Below are 23,027 nucleotides of genomic sequence, written 5' to 3' on the forward strand. Positions count from 1 at the left end.
TGTTTCATGAAGCCTCATCAACCCATCACTAGTTACAATCAAATCAATGACAACTTCCCTGAATAAAGAGCGATGGATCACAGCAAAAGCTAGCATGCTAACAGGAAGCATCTTATATATTGAGTGACCAATGACCAGTTACTGCCGTTGGAAATAATAACCTACGAAAACAATGGATGATCAATAACACAAATTGTCTCTAAGGTCAGATCAAAGTTGATTTTAGTTGTAAGATAGTAAAGGACTTATAAGTAGTGATGGTTTGATGAAGCTTCATGAAGCAGTGTAATTTTTTTTACAGGTCAGTAGGTGGCGCCATGAGTTTAAAAATGATGTGATGTTTTATTGGCAGTTGTTCAAAACAAAGCAAAATTGTGCAGAGACCGCCATCTAGTGGACTCTGAAATTAAGTGTGTATGTGGCAATATACTAGTTACATTGTGTTATATGTCCTTTCCCACAAAGTAGATTGCAGTGGAAGATAAGACGGGAAATATGATCAGCAGTATCTTATAGCTTCAAATCTTGATCAACTTAATGTGGTTTTAAAAGTTTTTTTTATCAGTTTCATCTTTTTTTGCGATTCTTGACAGTGATGTGGCAGGGTTAAAAAAAAATAAACAAAAAGTAATTTTATATGAACCTTAAAATACAGATTAACATCAAACTAGTTGCTGAAACTTTTCAAAACTTGTTTTTTCCATCCCTCCCACAGTGTCCCGGAGGCGCGTTCACACCTGACATCCAGACCACCAAAGAATTTCCGGACGACGTGGTGACTTTTGTCCGAAACCACCCGGTCATGTTCAACCCCATCTATCCCGTGGGCAGGAAGCCTCTTGTGGTTCGGACCAACGCTGATTACAAGTACACGTCAGTGGCCGTGGACCATGTCATGGCGTCAGACGGAAACTACCAAGTGCTGTTTCTCGGCACAGGTAGGAAACAACTCATGGGGTTTAAAGTCTGTTTGTAATCAGACTTGATTATCACAAAAGCAGTTAACTTTTACTCCACATTCTACAGGTCATTATGACACGTTTGTGCGAAGCATTTAAAGATACATTTTTTTTTTCTTAGATTTGTTTAATTCAATTATATATTTACTTGCAATGGAAGAATAAGTCGAAACCGTATGAATTTAGTTTTGGGAATTTGGGTCGATAATAAATTATTTAAAAGATTCACAATTTCAAACAAACATATTTTTGTTTCTTCTATTTCTTGACGGACAACAAGCATTTCAAATAAAGTAGCTCCTCAAGGTTTTATCCTATCTAGAAAATTTAGAAATCATCGAAAAACAGTTTAATGTTAATATTAGTTTCATGGACCGACATTCAGATAAAAACACCAAATATGAAAAAGCAAGAAAAAAATAATAATAATAATCTTTAAATGTAAAGAGTTACAGGCTAATGGTACTATGTTTTTATATATACAATATATATAAACAGCTTGCAGACAATAATATTTAACACAAGAAATAATTCACGATAAAAAATAAAAAATAGAACATTAGCTTTATTAGCGTTATTAGCATTAGACTCTTGAATAGTGAAAATCAATAAAACACAAACTCTTTAGAAACAAAACTTCTGTTTCAGAGTCGTCATTCCTTATTAATAATGCTTAAACACAAACTCACACCTTGGCACAAAGTCTCTAAAAGCTAGGAGACGCACACATACAGAACACCGTCGTCAGCATACAATAAAACATACAAAGATGCAAATACACAAACCGCTTGTTGTAACCAGTATAGATCTTTTGCTGAATCAGCATTATGGTGTGATTTTTTTCTTTTTTTTAAAGCCCTTAACTGTATTTTTTTTAGGTCATACTATTGTATTTTTACTTTTTCTATATATATAAACGACAGTTTGTGAGTTTAATCCTGATATTTACCTGATTTGCGGTACAAAAAAGGTTGGGGTACCCTGATATACATTATAACCCAGCACTTGTGCTGTCAAAAAACAGAATGTATACACATGAAAAACTTAGTTTACTTAGTTAAATTGATAGTTTGGCAGAGTTTTTGGGGTTTTTTTTACCCATAAATTAATAATGTTTTAGTCAGTTTTAGTTCAGAACACATTTCAAGTCATACCACACCAGCTTCAAACGCCTGCACAGTGAAAGTCTGTTTTTAGTTCTGTCATTTAGTTCAATGTTGTTAAACACGTTGAATTAAAAGTCAAATGTCATCTTTTACACTGTGGAAAAAAACATATTAATGTAGAATTAGATGTAGAAATTTAATAGGGAAAAAAGGTGCCCATTTTTTTCAGTTCTATAGCCTTGGAATCCTGAATAAATCCCAATGAGTGTTTATCTAATTTTCCTTTTGTAATTTAAATTCTGGCAGTGTCACAATGCAACAGAAGCATGTTCTATTTCTGTTACTAAAGCCCTGCGGCTGAGTGCAGCTCTTGTCTGGAAGAGGAATCTGTTCAACACGTGTTCGTCTGTTTCATACTTTCTGTCCATTTTCTCTCATTTCCAGTAACTCAACCCGGTTCTGTTTGCCACCTGGTTCAGTCCGTCAGCCAGAAAATAACTTAGGTCGTTCATGGTTACATAGGGAAAAAAACTCACAATTGTCCTGCTTTTCCCACAGCTGAGCTACATCTGCTGATGCAGAAAGAGCTGAGCCAAAAGGCACAAACAACTTAATGCTTGTTTCGTTTTTATTATTATTACAATCTTGTGTAAAAGCATCATAAAATACATGTAAGTGCCATGCCATCATAATCATATTCCAGACCAATATTATCTGATATCAGTTTGACATGTCCTTCAGCTCTTCTCACTGATTTGAAGTCGAGGTTAATGATTGTTCTTCTCTGATTTACTGATAAATAACATATACGTCACGACCAATCGGACGGATCGGATGCCACGAAGCTGCAAAAGTGGAGCACTATGAACTCGTTCATTCAGCCAGACAGTCCGTCACGTAATATCACGCGAGGAATCTTATCTAAATTAATCTCTACGTCACTTTACCTTGTTTTATGTCATATCAACAGATAATGAGGGGGAGAAGGCAACGTCTGCTTTCGCCGTTGTTTCTGACATGACAGATAGATATATACTTAATCGGTCGTAAAGAGATAAATCAATTTTCAAAGAGAGATTGCAAGTTAACTTATAAAAATTAAAAATACACATATCTATGTCCGATAAGACCAGATACAAAACATAATCTTCTAAAAATGTAGAAGTGAAAATAAAATAAAATAGCCAAGATAAAAATGATTAAAAAAGATATAAAATAGAAAAAAAATAACAATAAACAATAGGCTAAGCTAGCGACCTGTCTCCCTCCTCTCACCCTGACTTGCTGGGACAGACTCAAGACCGTCCTGATTAGAGCAGAGGCAGTATAAAATGACTGCCTGAATACATATAAGTAATTGTAAACCTCAGTAAGAGCATACGTACATCAAAAATATTCTATGAATTTATAAGCACATCATACCATCTGAAAAAAAACAACCTTCAAAATTGTTGTCGGATCAGCCAAATAAATAGTACCATGGTGCTCGAGCAGTGCTGGCTAAAGCACATTAAACCCAAGAAAGTCGCCACAATGTTATCACTTACTCTTGAGAGGGCCTTAACAAACTTAAACCAGACTTAACCCTTGTGTTATCTCAGGGTCAAGATGACCCGGAGGTTCAAAAACAAATGTGTTTTAGGTATCCCTTGTACGACCTCCAACACTGCATATGTATTTCTGGAAACCAAGGAGGTTGTTCACGTTAAACAAAAGGCAACACAAGGGATACCACAAACGCATTTGTTTTTTAAAGTACTTTTCTTTAAAGAATGCTTCACCGCTGTAAAAACTTGGTCTGAAAAAGTGATAAGAATATGATTTTCCTGTAAACAATCATGTATTTTTCCCCTTAAGACGGCTTCACAGGGTTCCTTGTTCATGTCAAACATTTCTGAACTGTCCAGGATCTGTCATCTCATTATTACATGTGTTTGGACTTTCCCCCCCTGAGATAACCGATGCAAGATGACGGAACACAAAATCTTCCACATGTTCCTGGACGTTGCTCAAATTGAGACCGTAACACATTTGGCTCGAAGGCTACCAAGGTCACCGTCAAGCATTGAAAAAGTTACCCTTGAAGTTGCATGACTTGTGTCAAAATCCCTATTTTCAGACGTCATTACCTTCAATGTTCCTCAGCTGGTCCTTCTATCTAATGGCCTTCTCTCTTATGTGGCGAGAAGGGAAACATGTCTCTTTAAGAAGCAAACACGAAACACGAGCGTTTCCATATTTGCTCTGAGATTTGAGCGTTGTTTGTTTTATCATGTCGAGCTGTATCAGCGTCACATGTTCACTCTGTCGCGTCTGTCCACAGACAAGGGAACGATCCAGAAGGTGATCGTACTGCCAACCAATCACTCGCTGCACGAGGACCTGATCCTGGAGGAGCTGGAAGTATTTAAGGTCTGCAGTCCGTCAATTTTTTTTTCCTTGAATCAAAGGCAGGTCACGACAGAGGCCATGGGGGGGCGGGGGGTGGGAGGGCAAAGTGAAAAGGACAAGGTGGCAATTAAAGCCCGCTTGAGATGTGCAGTCGAGCAATGCATGGAGCATGTTCTACCGAGACTTCTGATTGAGATCAAGTTACCCAACGCAAAACCAATCGTGGCTCGGATGTGAGGACCCTTTGATCAGTTATTGGAAACTGGAGAAGCAACATCTGTCCGAAGCATTTATGCTCTCGGATGAGCAGGTTATTGAAGTTCTTGCTACTTCAGACGGGAACGCTTCATGAGTTTCTTCCACACAAAACGAATGGTGTAGTCCAGTGAAAACATCTTTAAAATTTGTTTAGGTTGTTGCTATTAGTTTGCTTATTTCCGTACTTTTCTTTGGCAAACTTTCTAAAAGCAGTTAAAATACATTAGCATTTCTTCATATTGTTTTGTTTTACTTAGGGCTAACATTTCTAAAAACAGAAAACGTGTCAGTTAAAACATATCAAAACAGAATTAGACATGTTTTTTAGTTTGTGGGAAATAACTTCCTAAAGGGTAAATTTAGCTTCTTTTTTTATAGCAAAAACACATATTCACTTTATTATTTTTTATTTGATGTGGTTAAAATCTTCTGCATCTATTTTGCTCAATCTGGGATAAATTGCTGACACTTCTAGTCTGTCCTTGTCAAGCTGCAACACAGACAAGAGAAAAAATAGGGTTTTTTTAGAGGAAAAGCTTGAGGATTTAAATTGTTTTGAGGGGTTTTTCAAACTTAATCATACATGGGGCCCAGAAACTTTAGCAGACGAAGTCGCAGACACAAAATAAGTTTATTTTTAAACACGTACAAGTACGATCTTTGTGATCTACTCAACTAAAAAACAATTCATTGCATAATTTAGTTTACATTTTCTAGGAAGTCTCTATATAATTGTTGAAATATATATAACCTAAACATTAATGTAATTTTGTTTTTGATCCACCAATCCCGCGGGCCACAGAGAATAAATAGTTGACTAACCCTAACCCAAACGTACAATCTTCGTGATCTACTTAACAAAACATTCCAATCAAAGTCAAAAATCGGTTAACTTTTTTAGGAAGTCTCTATATAATTGTTCAAATTTTTAACATAAACATTAATATACTTTTATTTTTTTAATCGACATATCCCATAGGGCCACATAGAATAAATAGGTAGGCAGTATTTGGCCCCCAGGCCTTCTGTTTGTGATCTGGTCTATTTGGAGTAAATGGATAATTCAACTGCTAGCCAACCGCACAAATTAAACCCTTGTGTTATAGCTGGGTCACGGTGACCCGTGGGCCCAAAAGCGAATGCGTTTTTGGTATCCATTGTGTTGGCCGTTCACCTTGTCCTAGAAGCAACACAAAAGGTACCATAAGCACGTTTGTTTTCATGTCTTCGGGTCACCTTGACCCTGAGTTAACACAAGGGTTAGGCTCTCAAGGGGCCACACAAAATGATACGCTGAGTTATCTTTACCCCCCAAGAACTTAAGTTAAACATCTGTGATTACTTTCCTAAATATTTTTCTCTCTGTTTCAGAAACAGACTCCAGTGACTAACTTGAGAATATCCTCCAAAAAGGTAAGTCAAACACTGGAAATTTCACGCCCCATGTGGACTTTTTATTGTTTCAACACGGCCGCTGCTCCCACAAAAATCCTCCGGCTCGTACCAATCAAACTCCCGAAGGCGAGAAAATAATGGGCCGTAATTGTTTCGCCGCCTCGCCTCATATGTTCCTGTCAACCTTCCACTTATTAAGACAAACACGTTGGGCTGACATTTGAACTGTTTGCTCTGCAGCAACAGCTGTACGTCAGCTCCCAGTTCGGGGTCTCGCAGGTCTCCCTGCACCGGTGTCACGCTTACGGCTCCGCCTGCGCCGACTGCTGCCTCGCCAGAGACCCCTACTGCGCCTGGGACGGACTCAGCTGCTCGCGCTTCTATCCCACCGGTAAAAGGTACTCTTGCCTCTTTTTGCTTGTTTTCGTTGGAGAGGTTAAGAGTCGAAGGTGTTTAATGGTGTGCGATGATTAAAGAGAAAATAGTGATACACACACTAGTGTTAAATACACAGTAATTTAATCACTATTAACTTTTATAATGTACATTTTTATAGTTTCCTTTGATCTAATCGCATCACAGTGAAAAGGTTACATGGGTTTTCTTTGGGTACTAAAAATATAATACAATAAATGAACTCTAAATTGTCGGTGTGAGTGTGAATGGTTGTGTGTCTCTGTGTGCTGTGGATCTGTTCCGGGACCCCCCCCCCAACCCCCACCCTCTTGCCCTAACTAGCTGGGAATAGTCTCCAGTCTGGCCTTGACCTCAATAAGTGAATCAGCTATTGATCTATTCCTTTTTTTTTATAATATTTTCTGTTTTGTTTCTTTTTTTTAAATACAGAAAACAGCATATCGTAAAAGAAAGAAACAACCCACATAACTATAGGGAGCATACATCTTGAATAATGTATGAATGAATGAATATGTATTCAAGCATCAGCACAGTGTGTGTGGTTATAGTAAAAGCGATAAAAACTTTTTTTTTCAGTGGGCGGGGCTTAAGCAAATGATCTAATGTAAATATTTCAATGAAAAGAGAGTTTTGTACAAACATAAACAGTCTGATGACTACAATAGAGTCCAACATCTATTTAAGACACACATAAATCAAATAGTTGTACTGAAAATGTTGTTTTGTGAGTGTGGATCTCTTATCAAACGGGTATTTTAATGAATATATTATTGAACTAGTGTTTTTCATTAGAATGTATCCTTTTTCACTTTACAGTAACTTTTGATATGTTTTGTACTTCTATTTTTTATGGACTTTCTTTGGCATTCCGGACAATCCCTTATTATAATAGACACACTTCTAAAATAAAAATGTGGTCTTCAAAGTGATGCAAAAGCTAAAATTGTCATTACTGTTTAACAAACATGTTTCAGAATCTTGAAAAAAAAAGAAGTTTGTTTTCCAAGCCTCTTGCCTGAAATAGCTGGAAATATTCTCTGGTCTGCCAGCAACCACCATAAAAAATATTCACTTAACTATAATTATTGAAAAGGTTTATTTGTATTTTTATAGACTTTCTTTGGGATTCTGGGCAGTATAACTCTACTATAGTTATAGTAGTAGCAGGAACTATAGCAGTTTTCCAGCTATTTTCATAGAAATGTCTTTTTAAAAGTGATGCAAAAGCTAAACTTCTCATCGCTGCTTAACAAAAAATGTATTTTGATTATAATGTATAACTTTTTCTATGTTGAGTTAACAGGAAAACATGTTGGATTAAGACAGGCCATCGCACATGCACATGCACATGCACATGCACATGCACATGCACATGCACATGCACATGCACATGCACGTGCAGTTTTTCCCAGATTTTGTACTGTACTGAAAATGTTATATCTTCTTTTGTATAACGTGTTAATGCAGATTAGTGAGACCTTCAGCCCTGAAGCCTTAAGTTTGAACAACAATCAATCATAATAATAGTCAGAGGCTTCAACCCAGCCAGGGGTCACACAACTACTTTACACAGTTGACGGGTGTGACCTGTACATTAGTTCAGATATGAAGCCATTTTATGTCAATACTTCGAGCACACCGATCCCTCATTTTGACTTTTACAACAACACTTCTCGTCACGTTCTTGCTTGAGCGGGTCATTCTGGAGACAAAGCCACCACTAAAGCCAGCTCGTCCGTCTAGACGCGATACAGACGAGAAGGTAGATCGACACCTCACCTCTGTGCGAGTCAGACTCGGGTCAGGTTTGGTTTGGTGGCAGAACAAAGCCGAGTCGAACGGCAGATGTTTACCTTCTCTCCTCCTTAAGCTCTCAGATATGGGCTCGCACAGCTGAGTGCATAAACAGCCAGAGTTTCCTGACGTTGTTTTTGTACCGGCAGTTCCTTCCACATTTGAATATCAGAGAAACAAATGAGGGGGGGGAATGGAAGTGATTGTTCTTGAGCGGTTTACATTGACTGCATTTGTATTTATTGTGTTCTGTTTCCGTCTCAGGAGGAGTAGGAGGCAGGATGTGATGCACGGCAATCCGCTCACACAATGCAGAGGATTCAACCTCAAAGGTAAAGCAGGTTTGGATACAACAAATAATCGCTGGTTCCCTAATGCTTTCAAATTTCCATTAGGATGATTGAAGGTTCAGCATCAAACTTTTTAAAAATAGGCTGCCATGGTCACTATTTGTGGCCTTCAAAAGCTTAAAGTACCTTGTTTTATTATGAAGACAGCAATGAGTTTCATTAATGCAGGTGTTTTTGAGTCAGTAATGCGGGGTGTCCGTTTCTCTAGTAGGGGGTCCCAAAAGTTCAAGGTTTTAATTTAGGATTTACGACTAATTTCATTTAGGTTTTAATGATGTTTTCTTACAAATTGTTCTAGAGCGTTTACATTTGGCTGTGTTGGTGCTTTTATTTTTCAGTAAAAAGTATTTCTGCTTGAAAAATGTAGATATTTGTAGGAAAAATAGATTATTTCTTCTGGGACACCCTATGTTTGGAAACTACCCACAGATGTCAAATAATAAAAACTGTTTAAGTGGCTAAATACTCATGCATAGACTACTGTTATTGACTGGCCCCGTGACTTCTCTTAAAACTTCGGCCCCTCGATCGGTTGAGTTTTAATTACCCGGTTTCAATAATAAAGATACGTGTAGATACGTATACGTAAAGATGTGTATCCTTCCCCTCAGCCATTTTTATTCCCTTTTTTATGCCAGTAATGCTCTGTATGTTCTGTCCCTGTTCTTAGATATGTTTAAAAGCCAGGATAGCTGATAGCATGTTATCAAATATTGAATTGTTCATATATTTTAACAAATATTAACTCTGCAAGGCACATATCTAAAGTTGCCATAGCAGAGTTTGTTAAAAGGTTTTCTCTGTTTCCGTGTTTTAATTGTTCGTGCCAAATACAAGTCCAAAGACCTGAGCAAAGGTTGGTCATATAAACCAACTTGCAGCTTGAAAGAAAAACGTTGGGTTAGTTTTAAACCTAATATGATTTGAGCAGCACAGGTTCTGTCATCTGAAACTGTGGTTTGAAAAGCAGGCCCGGGTTTAATCGGGATGAAGATTGGCTCCCCAGAGTGAACATTAACACGAACAGTTTACATGTCTAAATGAACTGAGGGAACCCAGCAGATGGTCTTTATCGCTAATTAGTTCCCAGCGAGCCGCCCATCCAGCTGTGTGGTAAAACCATTGAGATGCATTTAAACAACATCGCAGCTACACGGTGAACTGTTGCAGGTGTTTTACAACCATTTGTGTCTCCGACCCCCCTTTCTTGTCTGAAAGTCTAACATGACAAGCATCTGTTTTCCATTCGTCACTGATCGATGTGTCTCTCCTTCTTCCTTGTTTACGATAGCGTACAGAAATGCAGTAGAGATGACGCAGTATGGCGTGAAAAACAACACCACATTCTTGGAGTGTATGCCGAAGACTCCTCAGGCGTCCATACGTTGGCTCGTTCACCGGGACAATGACAGACGAAAGGAGGTTAGTTATTACAACCTTGAAAATCCCCAGAAGCGCACTTATACTCAAAATCGACATCTAGAACTTCACTTTAGATAAATACCTTCAGCAGAATTTTAGGGAAAGGCAGAGGATCTTTTATCAAAACAGTTTTTGAAGGCCCTTAAAACTAAAGGCATACCATATGATTATGGTAAGAACATCATCATTGGAAGAAGATCGACCCCCCCCCAGAACACGCTTTTAAGGAGTCATCGTCATCTGGCCACCCTAGATTTGAAGCAACTCCTGAAATAAGCTAGTAGGAAAATAACATTGTGCTCCCAAAATAATATAATGATTATTGTGTTTAAAGAAATATAGGAAAATACCTTTTTAGAAAGGTGTTGTAGTCGTAAGAATTAAACCAACCATAGTCAAAAATGTCAAGCAAGCATCAGGACATCTTTGTTTTGTTTTGTTTGCTCTTGTGTTCCAATCTTTTTATAGTTAATATTTTTGATTTATTCTGATTAAAACCCCCGACTGGCATCGTGACAAACCCCCAAAACATCCGTACAGTGGCAGTTCAAGTCCATGGCGAACCAGGAATTCTTGGGGGGTCCACGTATTGGAAGAAAATATTTTAAAATACTGTAGTGTACTCCTTTTTTTCGTTTTGTTAAGGAATTATTTATATCTTTTGTGTTTGCCACTCTCGCCTGGGAAGTAATTTGCTGTGGGGTGGGGTCACTTTTTGGTGTTTTCTATTGAATTGTAAATTCCTGATTACAGTGACAATTTTCACGTGAGCTTTAGTCACTAAATGTATATCTCTGAAGAGCTACGCATAATATGAAATGTGTCTCCAGGCGCCTCACTTTGCATATGCCTTAGCTATTTCATTTTTTGAACAGAATGGCCAAACCTGTGTGCCCTAAGCTGCCCATACAAACAAGCATTAAGAGATAGCACATGCATTTTTAACTCATTTTAAAATTATTTCACAACCCTTAAAAGGGTACATCACCAGCCTGAGAGCTTCTGTGTGATAGATGTTACGTGAAGGTGTGAAAAAACAGCCGGATAGCCCTTTGCCCACTCTTAATGGGGATTCTATTTTAGGAGATGGATGGATGGATGGATAAATGGCTATATAATAGCAAATGCATTTCTTTTCCAAAAGGTGAAGCTCAGCGAGCGGGTCATATCCACCGACCACGGCCTCCTCATACGCTCCGTCCAGCTGTCCGATCAGGGCCTCTACTACTGCCTGACGACGGAAAACAGCTTCAAACGTACCGTTGCCAAGATTCGATTGCGTGTTCTTAGCCACGCCATGGTGAGCCTTCTGACTGATAAGCAGCAGTCGCCCTGGGCGTGGGCCAGCACGATACATCCCAAGGTGCTCCTGGAAGCCTTCAGCCCCGCCGAGACCATGGCTGTCGAGCAGTACTGCAAAGAAAGACGGGAGTTCAAGAGCCTACAACAGAAGCAGCAGCAACGGCAACCTCAGCCTCCCGGCCCGCTCAGGGGAGATCTCGCCAAACTGAAACCGCTACTCGACCACCGGAAGAGCCGCAATCGACGGTATGAGAACCCAGAGGTGTAAAACAGAAACCAAGAAGCTACAGACACTTTTAAATGTGTGCATGAGGTGACCAGATGGCTGTGAAATACTCTAGAATACACAACAACAAAAAAAACACGGCCCACTTGCTGTCAATCCACAGGCTCAACTGACACTAGTGACGGAGCTCATAGTGACACATTGCAGATTCATTACTCATCCTGGAGTACCAGGTTTGTGGAGGAGTTAAGACTAAGAAGGTCGGTGCATGTTCGACAGCCAGTGACATCTCTGAATACGCTGCATTCTTCCTCTGTTCATGTGTTTCTTAGAAGATTCTTTCAATCTCAAGGTGCCTAAGGAAGCAGGTGGGGGGTCTTTTGACAGTTTCTCAAAGATATAGACTGAATCATCAGTTATTGACGGGGAACTTTTGTTTATGTTATTGTTTTGTTATCAAATTTTATTATTAAAAGACAAACATCTGACAACTTCAACACATGGAGGATCATTGCCAAACTTTTCACCAACTATCCCTATCAATGTACCTACAAAACAAACTATGACGATATTCCTTTTTTTCTGTCGTTTAGGTCTGTTTTTGTTTATTTATTACTCAATTATTATATTTGTCTCTTTACAATTCAGGTCTAACAGTTTTAACAAGGTGTTTGCGTATAAGCTACTAATATCTGAAGCCAGCCGCCTCAATTCCTGGCACGACTAGAGAAGATGGTAGATGGTGATAGTATTTCAAAGCCATGCAACCTTTGACTCAGAGCAATCAGTCAGAGCGTGATGGGAAGTATATCGTGGATTTGATGTCGAGCCAAGTGTTGGACTGCAAGGAATTCCATTGGCAGAATGTCTCTGGTGTAATGTGTGATGATCCATCTATTCATTATGTGCCATGGACAGGCTGCTGTCTAAGAACAGTGGCCCTGACTCCTCTCTACGGAGAAACATCGTCCAACTATTTAACACTCTTCTCACCGATGTCCGTCTATTTTTAAAATCATCATAGATGCAATCATTGCGAGATAAATGAAACAGGGTTACCAGCAACACTATTCATTTTTTATTTAACAATTTAAAGACCCCAAATGTAAAACTGAAAATAATGTTTCTGGCTCCCCTAGTGGCGGATTAGAAAAGCTGCAATTCATGTTTTTTGTTTTTTTTTGTTTTTTTTTAGCCTGGAAATTTTAGAGTTTCCAATTGTTTACAAAGTTATATATACAATTGTGTTGTTTCAGTTGCTGGCTTTATATTCCTGGTAACTATGGGGCACTCACAGTTTACCAGTCATTACAGAACATGTGAAAATTAATAATATTGTGAAAATGTTGCTTTATAACTCAATAAATTATAGCAAATTAATAAGAAAGTAGGTCAGTAACGCTCACCTCTATATTTGCCTATATGCTATTCTGCTTCTCTTCTTTTTGCTCAATGGCTCCGCCCACTTTTGAAATTGCAGCTCTGTATATTCTTGGTCTGACATGTCTGACGCTCCAACTTTGTTTAAATTGGAAATTTGTTTGTTTTAAATGACCATTTCATGTCATTCATGCAGGAAACTGAGATAAAAGCATTTTAAACATTTCAGAAGCAATAAGGTTTTAGATTGTTTTTCGACTGTCAGGCTTTCATTTTTAAAATACTTTTCTGTTAAAGTCAAACGATTTCTAGTCAATAGAAAACATGATGCGCAGCAACTTTCACAGGAAAGGGGGGAAAGGTTAATTTTTTAGAATCTTTGCATGGGAAGATTGTCAGAAGAAAATGGGTTGGTTTGCTCTCAACAATTGTAAATTTGATTATTTTTGATTAAATCGTGTCATTTCATGTGTTTTAATGTTGTGAAGAAAAGCGTAAAAGAGTTTTGTGATAACATGACCCTAAACTGTGTGAAGATTCAAGAGACATTTAATACCCAAAAGAACCTTCCAGTCCACAAAGGATCACTTCCACTTGTCGCTCAAAAGAAACGACTTCTCATGGTTTAGAGATGTTTTTTGTGTTTCTTGTGTACAGATCAGTATTGTTCTATTTAACGTTGTGACGTTTGTGAATATGTATTTTCTTGTATATATTTTCATTTCATCCACTAACTCTGACTGTGTCTGCAAATTGCAGAGTCTCGTTTTGAGAATAGATGTTGTAACTTCAGACGAACGGATGTTTCAGTCGTGCTCAATAAAACTGTGAGAATGTCTTTGTCTGTTTCAAACCTTTTGTCCGTCAGATACAATACAAGTTTTACATTGTTATATAGTTTATATAGTATGTATAGAAAGTATTTATAATTACCACTTTCTTTTGCTACAAATTGATTGATTGATTGACTCGATACAACTTGATTTGTTGTATTTTATGCTGTTAAAAATGCCACAAATCTTGTCAAAGTTCCATTACAAACAGGTTAATAGTTAATTCATGTGATTGATTTACTAAGGTCCCTTTTTTCTATGTAATACTTTAAAGTTTGATCCAGGGGGCAGAACCACCGACCCCAGGAGATTAACCAAGATTGTTTGTGAAAAAATAAAATGGGAAAAATATTGGCGACTAATAAGTAAAAGGCATATTTAATGATTTACTAGAAGTAGATTTGTAAACCAAAAATGTAATTCACCCAAAAATATATGTTCCTTTATAAAAAAAAGATTTTCAAGCACTGTAGCATTTTATTAATCCACCCATTGGTTGACGTGTGTAGATGTATTTCTATTCATGTAAATATTTTTCGTTATGTTCGGACAAAAATGCAGAACAGGACTCAGAATAAAAAAAACATTTTTTTAGCTTTTATTTACGTAAGAAGCCGCACATTAAGCAAAGAATATCAAAGAACAGTTGTGCTGGATGTATAATTCACATACATAAACAGTACATGTTCCCCATTATGGGCCGACAAAAGTCAGCTGACAAGTAGAATTAATATCCTGAAAGGCGTCACGCTTCCATTCCGGTATCCCTGATTGAGTTTGCAATGATTCCCATGTCCTGCGCTCGAAGTTGAAAAAAATCACAGTATCTCTCCAACACAGTCAAGAATTATATTATAAATAACACTGGAATTCCAAAAAATTGCATGTCCATGTACACAAATTGGGACGTTCTCTAGCAGCGTCAGCGTTGCAGACTTTAGGCAAGTATGTTATCTTTCCTTTTACAAACAAATAAGAAAATAAGAGCGACGAAATACACTCCCACACCCGTCCCTATGAGCGACTTCTGAATCACGTCCAACAGCTTGACTCTGGAAAAGAGCTCCTTCTTGATCATGTCGGCCGTTGGTTCGTCCACTTGGGCCGTCTACGTTTCAAAAAGAACAAGCAAGTTATCGAAAAATGATTCGCTCAAACATTTCAGATGACTTTGAAAGCTTACTTCGTTCAGCCAGACAAGGGGGAATATGGTGTAATCCTTGATCTTCTTCAGTACTCTGAAAATATAGAGATTTTTATTTTGGTTATTTTTCGCCCCTTTTAAGTGTTTTTATATAAAACAAATAGCTTGATTATATACATCTATAGTTTATGTTTACCAGTTTTACATCTGGTTTACAACTATTTAAGAAGAAAATAATTATATTTTTCGATTTCGACAAACATTTCTTCTTCAACTTACGTGATGACCTTCGATGGTCCATACATCATGTTGACTTGGATTCTCTTGGCGAAGCGCAGGGTAAACCCGGTCATCTAAAAAAAAAAGGAGAAGCAAATGAGTCGCTGCTTTCTGCATACGGATGTTTATTTAAGTGCAGGTTCTTACAGGTTCCACGTCGAGGTAGGTGAAGTGTTCCTCTTCAACGGGGTTCAAACCTATTATGCTTTCTTGAAGGTAATCACTACCAAACAGGAAGTGTGGAAGAGAGATGTAGACGGGTCTACCTGTTGAGGAAAAGTATAGTCAATACCTTTTTGTTTTACTTCATTAAAGTCTGTTTTCCTTGAAGTAATAAAATTCAAAATCCAAATTTGGTCCATTTCTGTCATAGGATCCACAAAAGCCTTGGAATACTTCAGTTGACTCGGAGCGATATGGTTTAAATCAACTAAAATGACCTTAACATTTACAAATGGATGTTTTTCAAGCGAGTATTTTCGTGAATTGTTGACATCTTGATTCAAAATGTCAACAAGTCAACAGGGATATTCCTTAAAAGCTCAGACAAAATGATGAAGAAGGAAAATGTTCAGTGACAGATGGAAATGTTTGCGCACAAAGGAGGATTGAGTGATTAGGCAAGTCCTTGAAACCCAGAGAGGCTGAATGCTAAAATTAGACTGAGAGAGGTACAATGAAAATTGACTTCCTGTTCTTTTGAGACGGATGGCAGGTTTAGTACATATATTAAAAAATGTACATCATGTACAATGGAGTTTTACAAGCGTAAAAATCATTAAATGTATTCTTGTAATATTGTTCTTCAACAATATTGATTTAACAGTGATACAAACACTTTTAGGTAATATTAATATTGTTTTTTTGTTTGTTTGATTTTTATTTATGAGATGTCAAAATAAGTTAAAAAAAAAAGTAGTGATGGTCTGATGAAGCTTCATGAAGCAGTGTCATTATTTTCAGGGTCCACTAGATGGCAGTCTCTGCAATTTTTTCCTTTGTTTTAAACAACTGTTCTAATAAAACATCACATCATTTTTAAACTGATGGCGCCACCTACTGACCTATAAACAACATGACACTGCTTCATGAAGCTTCATCACTATTTATAAGTAAACAATAAAATTCTACCTTTATTATTTATATTACACTCAACTAACCATTATTCGCAAACACCATAATATATTTAATTATTTTCAGTGGGCTAATTTTGTTTGTCCTACACCAGTTGGCCTTCAGAAATGTATTTTGTTCTTTTGTTTGTTTTTTGCATTGTTTTAAAAATAAATTGATTAAAAAACGATATTCTTTTATAACTATTTAAGTTACTATGCTATGCTATATCAAGCATTACCAGACTACACTATACTATTCTACTGATGTTAATATATATTAGGTAATTCAGGTATTTTTTACTAATAACTGTTTCTGTCTGAAATCAGGTGACTTTTAACATTACGTTTAATTCATTGGCCATACTATCACATGCTTTGGGAGTATGTTGCGTAATACATGGCGGAAAAATATAAAGCTACGAATGCATGTGATGGCCCGCTAGCCACGCCACCCACGTGACCCCCTTGTGGCTGCGTTTTTTCGGGAGGGTTATTCATGCCACCTACTGGGTGGCTAGTGCATTTTTATTTATTAGTGGTGGGGCAGAGCTCAAGGGAATAAACCATCAGCCAAGCTCTGCTGGAGGGCCGAAGCATGCATGAAGTAGAACCACGATGGTGTTCCTGTTTTTTAAACTTGGTGTTTGAACTAAAAACCTTTGTCTAGAGATGTTGACTTCACCTCTGTGTCAAGGCTTTTAACTGTGTGTAACGTTGCGGGTAAAGTTAACTCACCACTCTGACACGAGCTGATGTCCAGGGCTCCGGCAAGCGTGCAGTTTCTGGTCGTCAGTGGATTCCTGCAGAAACATTTGTTGTCTGGGTTGATGGTTGGGGACGCCAGGGTTGACTCCAGCAGGCTGTAGCGATACACTTCAATTCCCATTAGATCCATGCTCCCTGTAAAGCTGGCTGACACAGACCTGAGGATCACAAGGGTCTCTTAATCGTCTGTTCCGTACCGGATTATAAGGCGCACCTTCAATAAATGGCCTATTTTAGAACTGTTTTCATAAATAGGGGGCACTGGATTATAAGGCGCATAGAATAAAAGATAAAGTCAAACGTTTGACTAGGGTTGCGTTATACATCCACTAGATAAAGCTGTGCTAAAGGGAATGTCAACAAAACGGTCAGATAAAGTCAAACCTAACTGTTAAGCGTTCTGACAACTCCGTTCACTTCCATGGTAACGATGTTCAAATGATGTTTAAAAGGCTTCAAGCAGCAGCGCGCGAGACTGGTGTTGTGAGCAGACAAATGTTGAGCGAGCAGCAGTGAAGTTGAGCGCGTGTATGACAGCTAGAGCGAGCGTGTATGACTGGTTGAACACACGTGTATGACTGGTTGAACTGCAGCAGAGTAATTTTGCCCCAAAAAAATGTTTTGATTGTAAAACAACCAAGACAAACTCGTTAAAACCGGTGGCAGTAATCTTACTCCATAAACGTCTTCCATGATGTGACATGCATCGTTAATCCCACCCCCGACGCAATGACGTAATCCCGCCCACGGCGTGTCAGCTCGGTCGGCGCAGAGTCATGAAAGTGTTTGTGAACAAGTCACCCACAAGGTAATGTTCATATATAAGGCGCTCCTGATTATAAGGCGCACTGTCGTTTTTTGGGGAAATTTAAAGGCTTTTAAGTGCGCCTTATAGTGCGGAAAACACAGTAATTGTGAAAGCTCTGACCTCTAGTGGTTGCCAACTGGACTTAATTATATCTACCTGCAAATGTCAGAGGAGAAAAAGTAGAGTGGCTTTGTCTTGTCCAAGAATGGGGCAAAGGAAGAGGCATCTGAGGGAAGTTTAGAAAAACATTAAAAACGTTTTTCCAAAATAGATTTACCGTAACGACAATCTCACCTGTCCCATTTAACATGTTGCAGTACTCATCGTCCCAAAAAGTCAAACTTCTGCAAGATTTCAATGGAACTTTTCCGTTACAGAACATTTCTCTTTGATTTTAATTATATCAGCACCCACTTCTCTCCTCTCCAACTGTCAATCATCGACACTTTTGAAATGTCATCCTTCCCGGTGAAGACGTTATAGTAGCCGTCGTAGGTGCCATTGTACTGATGGGAGATGGACAGCATTAGCATCAGTGGTATTTTAAGATTTTATTTTCTTGAAGTATTTTTCACTCACCGGTGAGAAAAAGCCGAGCGTGCCTTTCAGCAACGGGTCATAATAACCCCACAGTAGCTCCTTCACTGTCCTTTGCTGGAACAAGGAGGATTTGGTGGATTTTATCAACTGCTCGAGAAAGAAATGCAGGTCCACGGGAACCAGGGAATATGCCCCCTGTGACAAAGAAACACAACCATGACCTTTCCACAACACCGTTGTTGACACGGGAGGTGATAAAATAATCAAGTTTTTACGATGTTTAGAGATAGCACGCACTGGAAACGCTTATGCAAACAGTATGATCAGCAAATCAACATTGACCAAAGCAGCATGTTTATATAATAGAGTAGAGTAAATTAACTTTCCTGTAGCATTTCCGTACAAAAACACTTACTAAAGAGCGAAACAGGAGGCAAAGTTTGAATGTAGCAACTTGTAATTTCTTGATATTACGTCAGCTATAAGTAAGTAAGTAAGTCATATGTATATTTGTAGAGCTATGTATACATCAATATGTTACGAACAACAATGGCTGCTTCTCTATGGATCAATAAAGTTTTACCTATCTATCTTATTTTGTGTGCTATCTTAAGTAATTCTTCTATTCTGTACTGACACCACGAAAAAAAAACAACTTCGTTGTGTTTACGACACTGGCAATAAAATGTTCTGATTCTGAAAAAATTGAAGGTTGGAATTTTAAATTATCGATGTTTTACATTTTACATGTTGTTTATTTTCTGCCTCTGGTGTAATCAGTTTTTATAAATATGTTTTGTCCTTTACTTGTCATTGTGATCTTTCCTTCTGATTCTTTACTAATCTTATGTCATAGTTTATATATATATATATATTCTGTTTTTTGCCTTGTTATGTGCTTCTTTGTTTTTTTAGTTTTTTTTACGTTTAAAGAAAATAAAAAGTGACTCAAATCTAATCTGTATTGCTATATCAATAAATATATCAATGATTCGGGTGTGTTGGATTTATGTTACAGTTTTCTCCAAGTGTGTATCTTTCTGTCAGCAAAATAAAAGTTAATAAATTATTGTCATTTTATTTTTAACTTGGGAACAAATCAGTGTTTTGCAAATAATGTTTCATTGTGTTCAAGCACAAATTAAAATATTTAATTCATCTGTTACTTTATTGCAAAAATACATATTAACCTATACCTCACATAAAACATGTAAAAAATAATTAAAATCTTGGCCACACTAATGAAATATTTAAAAATTCATATAACATCAGCAAGGAAGTAAAACACATGAATAATAAATGTTTTTTTGAGTTTAGTTCCATCATGTTGACAAGGTTCCTCTTACTGCGACGTGTCATTATTGCGTTTTTAGTAAAAAAAATGTGAGTCACAAGGGTGACAACATGAACTCTTCCCATTTTCTATCTCTTTGTCAAAGTCCTTCGGCAGAAACGCAAGCCTGCCGTGTCGCCTTTGATGTCGAATTCTATTTTTACAGTTGTGCATTTATTCCCACTATTAAAAATCCACCAGGTTCTCGAAACGGAAGCCGTTTCAAATCCGTCGTGTCACGTCTGTGTCGACGTTTTTCGACCAATTATCGTCACTTTTTAGTTCCCTGTCTCTCTGGAAAAAAAAAAATGTGGAGGAGTTCTTATTAGTATTCATCCAGCTCACTTACAGCCACCGCCAGGTTCAGGGACGTGATGTTGTCGTCTTCTGATCCCACCGACATGGAGGGTTCGAATATAGCGCCCAGAGGCAACAGGAAGGAGATGGTTTTATTCCAGTACATGGTGATGTTCTCCTTGGCCATGTATCTCGTTCTGGAAACAATGGAGGGGGAAAAAATCGATCAAGCTGGTTGAATTTAAAAAAAAAAGCCACCAACGCTAATGAGAAAAGTCTTCTCACTTGTAAGTGTAGGGTCCCCTCTGGATCACCACCGGAGCCGACCCGTTCTGGATGACCTCGGCAGCGTTCTGGACGTCAAAGAACCAGAACTGTCTGTACACTGCCGCCCCTGCAGACACCCAGTTGTCATACGCTGTCGTTCCGGGCTCAATCACTGCTTCCTAAATCCCAAAGATACACAGACTATTTTTAACCTGGCTCAAGGCTGCCAGCAGGCCATTGATTGGTTGCAAAAAAAGAAAATTTGTCAGAGAAAATACTTCCAGCCGCACACGTGCTGTAAACACTTGATGTTTTTTTTGATGGAAATACTTTTTTTCTGCACAGATTGTTGTTTATCATCCGCCCTCTCTCTCGCTCTTCTCCAGAGTCACCTTGATCTCTCGCTCACACACACATCTCAGGATGAAAAAAAAGGGGAGCACCATACCTTCTTCACGGTCTCCTCAATCAACAGATTCCCAACGGGTATCAGGATGCCTCCCAGGATGGCCACGGCCAACCCGATCCCGGCGAGCGAGATCAGTCCGCATTGTAGACTACAGCAGCCCATGTTTTGTTGTGGCGTCTCTCTTCCGTCCCGGCGTCTGTCTGTCCTGCTGCCAGCCTTCGCTCTACGTCTCTCTCCCTGAGTCGACTGCTCTTCCCGAGCTTGTGTTGGCGGCGTCCAGGGGAGAAAGTGACAGAACGGCAGAGGCCAGGTAAAAAAAAAAAAAAGTACAGACAACTGATTCAAATTACGCAACGAGAGGCGAGGTTTAACGAACAGCTGACAGACGCTGCTGGAGATAACGCCGGAGTTTATCAAGGCGAGCGATAGCAGGGAGAGAGGGATGAAAGACTGACAGCTGAGTAGTGGTGTGATCGTGGTAAGATTTAAATGATGTTTGGAAACTCTGGGGGAAAAAAAAGGTACTTTTTTGCTTTTTGCAGTTGCTTTGTACGAATGGAGGTACAATATAACAAACACTTTCCTCAGTAGAGTTAAGTATCGCATAGCATCAAATAGTACAGTATAGCATAGCATAGCTTTGCATAAATAGTACAGTATAGCATAGCATAGCTTTGCATAAATAGTACAGTATAGCATAGCATACAATAGTACAATAAAGAATAGCATAGCAAAGTATAAATAGTACAGTACAGCATAGCATAGCATAAAATAATACAATATAGCATAGCATAGCTAAGCATAAATAGTACAGTATAGCATAGCATAAATAGTACAATATAGAACAGAATAGCATAGCATAAATAGTACAGTATAGCATAGCATACAATAGTACAATAAAGAATAACATAGCATAGCATACATAGTACAGTACAGCAAAGCATAGCATAAAATAATACAATATAGCATAGCATAGCTATGCATAAATAGTACAGTATAGCATAGCATACAATAGTACAATATAGAACAGAATAGCATAGCATAAATAGTACAGTATAGCATATCATAAAATAGTACAATATAACATAGCATAGCAATGCATGAATAGTACAGTATAGCATAGTATAGCATAAAATAGTAGAGCATAGCATAGCATAGCATAACTTTGCATAGCATCAAGTAGTACAATCTAGCATTGCATAGCTATGCATAGATTGTACAGTATAGCATAGCATAGCTATGCATAAATAGTACAGCATAGCATAGCATAAAATTGTACACTATAGCATAGCATAGCTATGCATAAATAGTATACTATAGCAGAGCACAGCTATGCATAAATAGTACAGTATAGCATAGCATAAAATAGTACAGCATAGCATAGCATAACTTTGCATAGCATAAACTTGCACAATATAGCATAGCAATAAATAGTTCAATATAGCATAACAAAACATAGTACAGAAATGCATAGCATAACTACTTTATGCATAGCCTATCTGTGTATAAAATAGTAAAGCATAACATAGAGTAGCATAGCATAGCATAGCATAACATAGAATAGTTAAGTGTATTGAATGGTAGTAGTGTGGTGTAGTGTAGTGTACTTTTGCGTTTCATAGCATCGCATGGTATCGCCTAAAGTACAGTACACTAGTGCAATAGAGTAAAAGCAACTTTAGTGTTGTATTGTATAAAGTACAGTATGATCGGAACAGAAGTAGTACTAGTCGTAGTTTCAGTAGATGTAGTAGTAGTAGTAGTAATAGTAGAACTAGTTGTCATTAGTAGAAATAATAAAACTAGTTGTAGTAGTAGTCGTGTTAATAGCAGTAGCATCAGCAGCAGTAGTACTAGTTGGAGTATTAGTTGTAGTATTGGTAGTAGCAGTACCAACATTAACAGCAGCAGCAGCAGTTGTAGTAGTAGTAGTAGTAGTAATAGTAGTAGTAGTAGTAGTAGTAGTAGTAGCAGTAGTATTACTAGTGGTAGTAGTATCATGTGTAGTAGTAGAAGTACTAATACTAGGAGGAGTAGTGGTAGTAAGAGTAGTTTTAATAGCAGTAGTATTAGTGACATAAAAAGTTGTTTTCATGTACTATTATTATTATGTGTATGTCTTTATCAAGTGAAAGATTCCGCTCAACCGTTATTTCTTTCTACCACCAGAGGGCAGCATTTAAGTCACTCGCTCCAGCCTCAGCTCATCAACTCGCGCTTCAATTATATGACGTCAA

General features: G+C 38.0%; 2 protein-coding genes across 3 annotated transcripts in view; one reads left to right on the forward strand and one right to left on the reverse strand.

The window, feature by feature from the left end:
- sema3c (sema domain, immunoglobulin domain (Ig), short basic domain, secreted, (semaphorin) 3C) overlaps positions 1 to 13,737 on the forward strand; it is a 43,504-nt gene extending 29,767 nt beyond the window's left edge. Inside the window, exons 11-17 of the mRNA XM_087786589.1 lie at positions 716 to 938; positions 4,389 to 4,477; positions 6,086 to 6,127; positions 6,350 to 6,507; positions 8,585 to 8,652; positions 9,962 to 10,092; positions 11,237 to 13,737. Coding sequence (XP_087642715.1) covers positions 716 to 938; positions 4,389 to 4,477; positions 6,086 to 6,127; positions 6,350 to 6,507; positions 8,585 to 8,652; positions 9,962 to 10,092; positions 11,237 to 11,662 — 1,137 coding nt within the window. The 3' untranslated portion in view covers positions 11,663 to 13,737. The remainder of the gene's footprint in view (positions 1 to 715; positions 939 to 4,388; positions 4,478 to 6,085; positions 6,128 to 6,349; positions 6,508 to 8,584; positions 8,653 to 9,961; positions 10,093 to 11,236) is intronic.
- A 678-nt stretch (positions 13,738 to 14,415) lies between these two features.
- cd36 (CD36 molecule (CD36 blood group)) lies at positions 14,416 to 21,263 on the reverse strand. 2 transcript variants are annotated; one of them, XM_087785740.1, is made up of 12 exons: positions 20,830 to 21,263; positions 20,400 to 20,467; positions 20,167 to 20,311; positions 18,524 to 18,679; positions 18,359 to 18,450; positions 18,239 to 18,288; positions 18,101 to 18,170; positions 17,107 to 17,294; positions 15,404 to 15,522; positions 15,257 to 15,330; positions 15,017 to 15,071; positions 14,416 to 14,941 (listed from the first exon to the last, which is right to left on the reverse strand). In XM_087785740.1, the coding sequence occupies exons 1-12, from the start codon at positions 20,950 to 20,952 to the stop codon at positions 14,771 to 14,773; spliced, it is 1,311 nt and encodes a 436-aa protein (XP_087641866.1). In that variant the 5' UTR covers positions 20,953 to 21,263; the 3' UTR covers positions 14,416 to 14,770. The 2 variants fall into 2 exon arrangements, with proteins under 2 accessions (XP_087641866.1, XP_087641865.1); XM_087785739.1 differs by having other exon boundaries at positions 20,400 to 20,560.
- Positions 21,264 to 23,027: the final 1,764 nt, after the last annotated feature.

Source organism: Callionymus lyra, chromosome 3 (genome assembly GCF_982586985.1).
Source record: "Callionymus lyra chromosome 3, fCalLyr1.hap1.1, whole genome shotgun sequence".
NCBI lineage: Eukaryota > Metazoa > Chordata > Actinopteri > Syngnathiformes > Callionymidae > Callionymus > Callionymus lyra.

What these genes read in the sequence shown, in the direction of transcription:
- cd36 (XM_087785739.1), bottom strand. Translation starts at nt 20,952, where the DNA reads ATGGGCTGCTGTAGTCTACAATGCGGACTGATCTCGCTCGCCGGGATC. An exon ending in AGGGGACCCTACACTTACAA is followed by an intron (nt 20,312 to 20,399) that starts GTGAGAAGACTT and finishes CATTGTTTCCAG; the next exon opens with AACGAGATACATGGCCAAGG. An exon ending in CCCTGAACCTGGCGGTGGCT is followed by an intron (nt 18,680 to 20,166) that starts GTAAGTGAGCTG and finishes TCTTTGTCACAG; the next exon opens with GGGGCATATTCCCTGGTTCC.